This window comes from Camelus ferus, chromosome 32, assembly GCF_009834535.1.
Source record: "Camelus ferus isolate YT-003-E chromosome 32, BCGSAC_Cfer_1.0, whole genome shotgun sequence".
Taxonomy (NCBI): domain Eukaryota; kingdom Metazoa; phylum Chordata; class Mammalia; order Artiodactyla; family Camelidae; genus Camelus; species Camelus ferus.
Genome location: NC_045727.1, coordinates 7,717,342 through 7,727,436, shown reverse-complemented (window position 1 = coordinate 7,727,436; position 10,095 = coordinate 7,717,342). Strand labels below are relative to the sequence as shown.

Below are 10,095 nucleotides of genomic sequence, written 5' to 3'. Positions count from 1 at the left end.
CCGGGTAACTGTTATTTCAATTCAGCTAATTTTGGAGGGCAGCGTAGAGCCGGGTGCTCAGGTTCCCTGCTTCCTCTCTGAGCTGCATCCCATGCTGGAACTTGGGCCTGAGGCTCGTGGATGGGGCAGAGGAGTCAGAAAAGGTGTGAAGGGGGTGCTTGATGTTGGGTAAGTGCCTCTGCAGTTTAGAAGGTATCTAGTGTTGGTGCTTTATGACCAGGAAGTAGGTGTGAAGGTGAAAATGGCCAGAGCATCTAAGTGGCCATGTCCAGAGAGCATGATAAAGCCTTAAGACCCCCTCCCCGAGGTGACCCATTTAGAGTGGCCGCTCTGTCTGGGTGTTTGGGGTCAGCTCCTCTTCATCTGTCCTTTTAGTGCTTTTGAGGACTCTTCCTTTTGAAACTGGGTCTGAAGCCCGCCAGGACTGAGGTTTAGGGTGTCAGGGTGGTGGATACAGGGAGGAAGGGCTGGGGCTGAAGGTGGGACCATTTCTGGCGCCCTTTTTACAGATGCAGCTGTGATGGTGGCAAAGGTGAGCGGAAGGAGGGTGGACCGGGTGCTAAGTGCCACCCAGACCCAGGTCAGGGTTCAAGAACTCTTCCCCCAGCTATGGGAACGACCTCAGCCCTTTGGGGCATGGCTTCTGCTGCAGACTGTGGGGTCTTCTTGTCCCATATGGGACAGCTCTACAAGATCATCTTCAGAATTCCCTGCAGGGTTGGCTGAAGTTTCTGTTGAGACAGTATCGCAGCTCCAGCTCCCCCCTGACAGCCCCTTCCCTTCCAAGGGTGCTCCCCCAGTCAGCCTCCTGCCACCTCTGTCTCAGCATGGGCTTCCTGGGGACGCCGACTGGGCACTGCGACAAGGAGCAAAGGCGTGAGGCATTCCAAGCCAATCAAACAAAAGACCACAGTGAGTCGAGTCGAGTCCACTTTTTAATATTTTGACCATGATGCAAACAGGCATAAGTAGACGTGTGTTGAGTTCCATCCAATTAGAAGATAAGAGCACAGAAGAGGGGCATGCGGCGGGCGTGGCCTGGACAACCTCGCAGAGAGCGTGGGGCGGGCGTCAGTCCTTCGGGGAAGGTGCTGGAGCACACGGGACACTTGGCAGAGATTAGCAGCATCGAGAGCTTAGAGGTAGGGGGGATCCGAGTTTCCGGCAGCATGTGTGTGGTGAGAGGCGACACCCGCTCGGCCCACCTCCCCGGCCCCCCAGCCCCGGAACGGAAACCCACTGGCACAGGGACCCGGGGCCGCCCCCCAGGGCCACCCGGGAAAACCACTGCTGAGCCCGGAGTGGGTCTGACAATCACAACAACACAACGACACAGAAAACGGGGCGGAGGCGAGGCGGGGGGCACGGGAGGGCACGGGCCTCCGTGGGTCTTAATCAGAATGGATGCCAAGGGCACGGTAGCTTACCAAAATGGGGCTCATGCCTTCCGTCTTGGGAGGGAGCTAGTGAAACCACACTTTTTTTTTATTCCCTCTTGAAATCCGTCAACTCTCAATTTGGCAGCAGATAATAGAAAGAAAAGCACTGGGCTGAGAAATGCTCTGATTATTCCAGAAGGTCGATGGTGAGAAGGCCTGGGGCAGCCCGTAGAGATTCTGTTGCCCCGAGGGGACATCTGGCAACGTCCGAAGACATGTTTGGTTGTCACAACTTGGGGGCGGGGGTGCTGCTACTGACACCCGGCGGGTAGAAGCCAGGGGTGCCACTCAACACCCTACAATGCCCAGGACGCTCCCACCACAAAGAATTCTCCAGCAACAAACGCCAATAGTGCTCAAACTGATAGAGCCTGGACCAGAGTCTCTCAGAGCCCCCCCGGGAGCCCCGTCTGAGCACTCTGATGGCCTGGAGTCATTTGCTAGAACACCATGGAAAGCTGCCTCTTCAGGCAGATTCGTTCCTGCCTGCCAGGGCCACCTGGTTAAGAAAGGGCTCTGCTCTGGACCAGACACACCTGCCCTGCTTGCTCACAACCATGCAGAGATATCCCGGGATGCAACAAACTCAGAAACATACCAAGGCATTTTTACTCCTGATCGCATCCCTTGCATGCGGCTGACAAGTATTGATAGAGAACAGACCCCAAACAGCCCCTTTCCAGGGGTGACAGTTTGTGCAGGTCCTCACATCTGAGACACATCAGTGTTTGGGGTGAGCTGGCTGTGACACCTGGCAGGGACCGGCAGGTGGACCCGGGACGGGGTGGGCGTGGGAGAGAGAGGAGAGGCCAGGCTACTCTTAGTCCCAAAAGGCCAAATTCAGGTGCATGACAACCATCTGTGTTGAGTCCCTAGGGGGCACGGTCACTCCCTCAGCTTTTCAAATCCTTTTTCCTCTATCCCAGCTCTTGGTCTTTAATTCCTGAGCCAAATGGCACATTTGGATGCAGGAGAAGACAGGGAGCGTGGACAGGGCACTTGGGAAACCCTGATTAATATTTCTTTTTCCTTGTCACTGGCAGACAGCCTCAGATGAACACGCGGGTTCAGACAGACGGCTCGGAGGGTAGGGTGGGCTCGGGGAAGAGCTGGAGAAGGGGCAGCAGTGATGGAAACATACAAGTAAACAAAAAGTCCACGCTTTTCTGAATGTCATGAATTTAAAGGGGCCGATGCTGTAGGACTGAGGGGGCCCAGACAGCGGCTTGCCCATCCTGGCAGGAACCATTTGTACCATGATCTGGGTCAGAACATCTCACTTGCTTCTGTACTTGGGGCAAAACCTGACCTTCTTTTGGAAACCCAAAGCAGGTGGCTGCTGAGAGTGTGTTTGGCAAGAAGGTCCTGTGTTCTAAGGCCGATGTCTGCCGGCCTGGGGTCTGTTCTCTTTCAGCACATCTAAGCGTGGCTGGACCTTGGAATGATCCACCCTGTTGACTCGGGGAGAAGCTGGCTATTATGTCAACACCCAAGACTTATCTTTCCTCTGAGCCTGTTTTTTCTCTTGAGACCCCTTTCTCAGCCTAGAGGCAAGACTCTCGACTTTCCCTTTGTTCTCATCCTCCACCACAGATCAGTGTCCTGGGAATTCAACCCCTGGAATGCTCTTATCACTACATCTGCCCCTGCCCTCATTTGAGCCCTGGGTTACTGCAATAACCCACTGATAGTTCAAAAGGCCAGCCACCCACTCTCTACGCTGCAGCCAGAACATTCTTTCCCAAGCATAACCCCAATCACCTTATTTTCCCCTTAAAAAAAAAAACAAAACACTCCTAAGGTGCTATTGCCTACCAAATAAAGCCAAAAATCCCTTGGCATGCGACTCACCGCTCCCTACCTGTCCCTGCCAGTGTACCTCCACCTCCCTCAGCCTTCCAGAGCCAGGCTGCTGTGTCTGGAGCCCTGATTCACCCCACATGCTTCCCATCCATGCCTTTCCGCTCACTCTTCCCACAGCCTGGCCACCTTGTTTTCCCAAACCCGCTGGTGGAAACCCATCAATTTCTCAAGCCCCAGACCTGAGGCAGATTCTAAGACCTGTGTCTCTGCATACAGACCCAAACCTCCTATAAGGAAGGAACTGTGTTCTGATCTGTACATGACACTGTGCCTTCTACATATTGGAGAGGGAAGAAATGATACAGATTAAGTGAAAAAAAAAAAGTGATACCTTACACTGGGCCAGGTACTGTAACCGGGCACTTAATGGGCATTATCTCATTTACTCCACCTTGGTATACAGGTGGTTATGTGGACTCAGAAAGGTTAGGTCACCAACTCACAGCTGTCTACAGAAACAGAGGCAGAGTTAGTATCTGGACTCAGGTCTGCTTCTAAAATTCCACTTTGGTGCGTCTGAAGCATCCCCCCCACAGAGCAAAGATACCGGGCTGTCTGACTCCACAGAAACCAAGAGAAAACCCGTTTCCACTCAGGGAGTTTATTTCTGCTGCTTTGGCAACCCAAGGTGCAGGAATAGGACTGTTGTAGGGGACGTCTCCTTCCTCCTGGCCAAACTCACTTCTGTGAAATGGAGCTGGAGCTACTGTTGGCCAATTCAAGAGGCAGAGAGAAACCAGGACAACCCCCCAATGCCCAGTCAACCCTGTTTTTTGCTCACCGACTGCTAAACCAAAACTTGCAGGCTACCAGGACGGAACTAAAAAAACCACCACAAGAGGGCAGCATTTAGCCACCCTGGGTCAGAGTGGAATCGGAAATCAGGGCTCCACTCCTGATAGGCTCCTTACAGCGAGGCTTTTGGTATCAGAGATTTTGGCAACTGTGAGAAACACATCAGACCAGTCTCCTGTCTTCCAGCCAGGAGTTACAAAGCCACTTTGTGTTGGGGGTTGAGAGGCATTTACTTAAAAACAAAATCCTTCTTGGGAAGAAAGATGGATCCTGGTTATATAATAATTTCTTTGGATTCCCTGATAAAACAAGATGATGTTTCCATCTGTCTGCTTGCTACTAGAAGGGGAGGGATTTCTGAAGAAGGTGCCTGGCATGGAGTAAGTGCTCATAAGTGTTTATCTGGCGATGGAAAAGCTTTCATGCATAAAGCTTGATTTGGAGAGGGGAGCGCTGATTAATTCCTCTGTGATGGAGGCTGGACACAGCATTTCAGTCCCTGGGGAGCTAATGACATCTTAAGAGGTATCTCCAAAAGGCTCGAAGGCTTGGAAAGGAAGCCCCTGGGAGGAGAGCTAAGTTTGCAGGAAAGAAAGGGTTTAGAATGGGCTTCCTTCCAGGTCAGAAAGGGTCAACTGGGCATGCCGAGTTCTTGGTCTCTGTGCCCCGGGAGCCTGAGCAGGAGAAAACAGGATTAAAGGCAGGCTGGGGAATCATAACTGGCATGAGGTCGAACCCCAGGGTGCCAGGGATGTGACACCAGCGGGGGCTGCCAGGGAGGGTGGAAAAAAGGTGAGATAGATTTACTCTTTGTCTTTAAGAGTCTCTGAGGTTGTCCCCTCCTGGGGACTCCCCTCTGGCACCTCCAATCTAAGGTCCCTCCACCGAGGGCCAGGGCACTCTCCCTTTGGCAGACCCCCAAACTGAGAATCAAGGAAGAAGCGCCATGTGCAGTATACCAAGGGAAGGCCATCTTTCTGTGCAACCAAACCAAACCAAACAAGGCAGAAGACCAGACCTGGCTGCTTGCCTCCCTTTCAGCCCTGGGGAAGGCAGTTCCTGGGGGTCAGTGGGATTTCTTGGCTGTGGTGGGTGCCTCTCACCACTGACTTTTTAGCACTTACATGTAGAAAGGGAACCCTTCCACCCCATTTCATCCAAGAAGATGAACTGAGCTGGGTACCTGCCAGGGAGAAATTGCACCTGCCCAGATTCCTTGCTGCCCGTTTCTGATCTGAGTTGGGGATAATTTATTTGTCCAAATTATTTTATCGGGTTAAAAATGTGGGGGAACTGTCTGTTAGAAGGCCAAAAAGCACGAGGGCAGGCTCTCCCCACCTGGGAAGAAGCCGTGAGGTGCCTCGTGATGGTCTCCCTCTCCAACCTGATCCAATTTCACTGGCTTCGGTTATTTTATCCCCAGGGCTGAAAAAGCAAGCCCCATTTGGGGGTGGGGGATAAAAAAATAACAATGATATTCTTCCTGGTTATTGTTTCCAGTCTCCACAACTTTAAAGTTCCATCCAGTCCTACTTTTTTAGCTTCATAACATCATTGTGACTAGGGAAACGAGGACAGGTGATGTCTGAAGTTATCCAGTGGCAAAGCTGGGGGGGTTCCTATTTCCAGCTCATTCCCTTGGACCACGTTACTCTCAGTCTTGTGGGTGGGACTGCCTGGGGAGGGCCAGTTCAGGTGATCCTGACTGGGGCGGGCAGGCGGGGGTTGCTTGGCAGCAGGTTTGCCCAATCCATTAAATGGGTTAATTTCCCAGTAAGGGCTCTGCTACCTGGTGTATCTAAATCATCCAATGCTGTGATTCCCCCTTTCGTTGCAGATTTCCCCCTTGATCATCATACCCCACCTCCGTGCCCTGATCCTTTAAAACCAGGACAATTACGATGCTTCCAAGGGTTTCAGGGATACCAGCACAGACCCTTAGTTATGGACGCGTGAGGTCCCAGCAGGGGCCGGGGCATATTTCGTGGCACCGAGAGTCTGCAGGCGACATGCTTACACGGGCAAAAGGACAGACGGAGACCCAGGCCCATCACACGCGCGCACACACACACACACACACACGCTTGCACGACCAGAACGTCATCATAAAAAAGGATGGGAGGATTTGAACAGCTGAGGGACTAGCTCAGAAAACTCTTCCGCCTGGTCCCTGCAGCCTCTCCAGGGCAAACCCCAGAAAACACCCTAACACGAGCCACAGCCATGTTCCAGGGGTTTCATGCAGCGGAGATCTGCCCTTGTCAGAAAGAAGGGGGAGGGAGACAGGTTTTGTAAGAGCCACTGCGGATTATAAAGGCATTGCACTGCAGCAGGAAAACTCAAGGAGAAAACCCAAGAGGGCCAAGGAAACCACAGAGAGGTGAGAACTCAGGAGAGGAGGACCAGGACACGGCGACAGGACAAGGCAGAGTGGGGGCCGCGGCGGGGGGGCTGGAGGAAGAGTTCAGCGGTGTCCACGCTTATAGAACCCGCAGCCACCCCCGCCGAGTGCGGGGCGGCCACCCTGCCATCCGTACGGGCAAGAGGGTCCAGTTAGGAGCTGAAAACCCTGTAGGAGGAGAAGTGGGGAGGGAGTTAGTGGTGCAGGAGCAAGGCTGCTCTGTTTCTCTAGAGAGACCCAGAGACAAGCACCCGAGCCCTGGCCTTTGTCTCTTATCTCCTCGGCAGCCCCAGGGTCTTGGGGCTCCTCCTGACTGGCTGAATGAACGATGAATGAATGCTCACCCACACCCACACAGCCAGCCAGGACGAGGGACATTTCAGGGAGCTCTCTGACAACTAGAGGAGCTGTGACCTCAGCCGGCTGGACCCCAAAGTCTGTTTTTGAGACTTCTGTGTCATTGCAAGGAGGGGAGATGAGGACTCATAAGAAATGGAGTGTGCGTGCCCCACTGAGAACGAGACGGCTGAACTCCCACCAGGTTTAACGCGGGGGTGGGTCGGAGGTATTCTGTGGAAGAGACTGGGGGAGGGACGTTACCATCCGGGGGACATGTCAAGGCAGTAACGTAAGGTTTAAATAGCGAGACTCAATCCCAGTATTCTGGTACCTCAGGCCGTTTCCGGCAATTTCGAGAGGACAAGTGAAATTTTCAAAATAATACCAAAAACGATTGGAGTTTGCATCGCTGAGAATGCCAGCAGCAGTGTGGCGGCGAGGTCGGGGGCGAGGGAGGGGATGTAAACACTAGACGTAGTGAACAGGAATAACGAATCTGCAGTGACGAGAGCCATCTGCACCGGGTGGAAGGTGACATCCAAGGGCGGGGTTCCCACACTTGTGTGTAAACACACAAACGGCTCTGTGCCCGACCCCAGTGTTTCAGACTCAGCAGGGCTGGGGCGGCCTGGGAACCTGCATTGCTAACACATTCCCAGGTGGTGCTGACAGTGCTGGGCTGGGAACACCACGTGGGAAAACTGTGGACAGTGAAGTCAGACACCCCTGCCCGTCAGGACCTGGAACCCTGCCCATGGGATGGACCCAGCTTACTCATCAGTATCTTTTTTGCTTTCCTCGATGAAGGCAATGGATTCAGATCTAAGGCGGTTGGTCACTTCATATGTGCGCAGGGTGACCCCAAAAATATCCTCATGGTACCGGTTGTCATCCTAGGGGACAGAAACAGCCAGGAAACAGACCTCAAATGCCAGCCAAAAGCACGGAGACAGGCAAACATGGTGATACCCTGGAATGGAATATCCCTAAAGAAGATGGTTTCTTAAGAAATGAGGTATAACCCTGGGCCCCCCGGGGACCCCTCTGGTCTCCAAGACTCTGTTTTGGCAAGACCCTGTGCCCTCCAGGGCATGGGGCCTTTCTAGCCCAGCTGGCAAAGAACCCTTATGTTACCATCCAGAAACAGTGATGAGGCTCTGTCGAAACCTGTCCATTTCCCCCTTTCCTCCCTTCTCCTCGATCCTGCAAGTTCAGATCTGGGCACGGCTGGGTTTAGTTTGAAACATCAGAGCCCGGAGGGGACCAGTGAAAAAGGGAGAAAAGAAAAAGTGCCCGCTTAGCGCTCAGGGGACACCACGGTTGCCAAAGTGGAGATTTCTTGGGACACATGAGTTTATCCGAAGCTCAGCTTTGCCCAGAAACAGACAGCCAAACAAAGAACTCAAGAAACAGCCCAAGTGACGGTGGACTTGTGGCATCTAAGAGTTTCTGTAGCCACTGGAGCTCCTCTGGCAGGACTGACGGATGGGTATTAAGAACATCTCAGAGGATTAAACAAGGGGAAACTGCACCTCCCTGCTGAGGAGAGGTGGTGGTCGGGGAATCACACACTCATCAGAGTTAAGTTCTGGTGTCCTTGGTCCCAAAGGTTTTGAGGAAAGTTGCCCATCTGTAGAGTGGATTCATTTTAAGTTGGGGTGGTTTTCCAACCTTATTCCGCAGAGTTCTGCAGAATCTACAAAAGTGTCTCCCAAGGCTCATCCCAAAGAGACCGAGTGATGGAGGTGGAGGGGCTCCACTGCTCCAAAGTTTTTGTTTTTTGTTTTTTTAACCTAATAGGATTGAACATCAGAATCAGAGCAAGGGCTTCTTCTGCAAAAATATTTTGCTTACTGCTCATTCAAGAAGTAGGGAGAAGAATGGGACCACCCCTGGAGCTCTGTGGAGGCCTGGGGCTCAGTTTATTCCCTTCGGGCAGTTGGCCATATAGTTAGCACTTGGCTTGCTGCGCTGTGACTTGCCTTTTGTGCAAATTAGGAAAAAGCACCCCTCCTTCTGGGGTGAACGCAGTTCCATGCCAAGGTGCACTGCCTGGAGAGCCAAGCTTGCGGTGGCTTTCATCCTCCACTTGTCCGCCTTGGACAAATCTTTTTGGGCAGTACCCAACCTGCGCAACTGCACAGGGCAGTGCTGCAGCTTGGTTCCAGGGCAGGAAAAGTTGGGTTAGGAGGGCTTTTGTCTAGCTGCCCAGTGGTCCACCCACTTGTTATTTTCACACATCACAGCTCCCTGCTATATTTACTACATGCAACTGCTCACCCGCCACCCTTCCTTTTCTCTCACTATGGTTTGCGACCACCTGTATCCTCTGTCCCCAGTCATAAATGGGAAAATGGGAGCAGGGATGTCATTGTGGCTCCCCTAATTGTCAAGACAGGTAAGATAAGGAAAAGGAGACAGGAAGCTGGGGGCTGGAAAAGGAATCCTAGAAGCCAGCCCATCACTCACCCTCAGCCTGCTGATAAACACGCCAGCATCCTCTACTGAGAGTTTCCCCTGCTGGGTCATGATGCGCTGGATGGCTTTGAGGACGTCAGCGGCCATGGTGACGTCCCCACAGACGTAAATGTGGCCCCCTTGCTCCTTCAGGGCTCGGTACACGGGTTCCGCCAGCTGCTCCTGTAGGATGTCCTGCACGTACTTCTGTGGGGAGCAGGAGGACCAGTGAGAAGGGGCCAGGGCTGCAGGGTGATCCTGGGTGGCTCACGTCCCCCGGGGAGCAGAGCCTGGCCCAGGGGCTCGTGGGCAGGTATATATTTTGTGCAGTGATGCAGGGGACTGGGAAGAGGGAAGCAGGGAAGGAGGGAAGGCTGATCTGAGGGTGTGATGAGCTGCTCCCTACTCTGGAGCTCAGCTCTGCTAAGGACCCTCTAGGGAGTCATGCAGCACCCACCCCAGACCCATCCCCTGGAGGGACGTTGCCCACCCGCTCCTCTCTCTAATGGCCAGTGGTCACCCACGGGGTGTTAACGCCGGCACACGTCTGGGTGCGGGGCTGGCACTGCAGGCATCCTGTGCCAGGGCACCAGGGCAGACAGCGAGATGGGGGCCAGGTGAGGGGCCGTCAGGTCCCACCTGGGCAAAGCCAGCTGCTGCAGTAATTGCTGGAATAAGAGAGGTGGGCTATGTGAACATCCGGTGGGCACGGGTGTCCAATCTGGCCTCTAAGGGGATTTGTCTGGTTGGCCCAGGGCATCTTTAACTTGCTCAGGAAACTTCCCCTGGGCGAGCCCAACA

The 10,095-nt window shown here is 53.4% G+C and overlaps 1 protein-coding gene across 5 annotated transcripts in view; it reads right to left on the bottom strand.

Moving 5' to 3' along the window:
* Positions 1 to 349: 349 nt before the first annotated feature.
* NOS1 (nitric oxide synthase 1) overlaps positions 350 to 10,095 on the bottom strand; it is a 166,919-nt gene continuing 157,173 nt past the window's right edge. For all 5 annotated transcript variants that reach the window (XM_032471388.1, XM_032471391.1, XM_032471389.1 and 2 more), the window contains 3 exons: positions 9,307 to 9,501; positions 7,612 to 7,730; positions 350 to 6,666 (listed from right to left, as the gene is read on the bottom strand). In XM_032471388.1, coding sequence (XP_032327279.1) covers positions 6,651 to 6,666; positions 7,612 to 7,730; positions 9,307 to 9,501 — 330 coding nt within the window. In that variant the 3' untranslated portion in view covers positions 350 to 6,650. The remainder of the gene's footprint in view (positions 6,667 to 7,611; positions 7,731 to 9,306; positions 9,502 to 10,095) is intronic.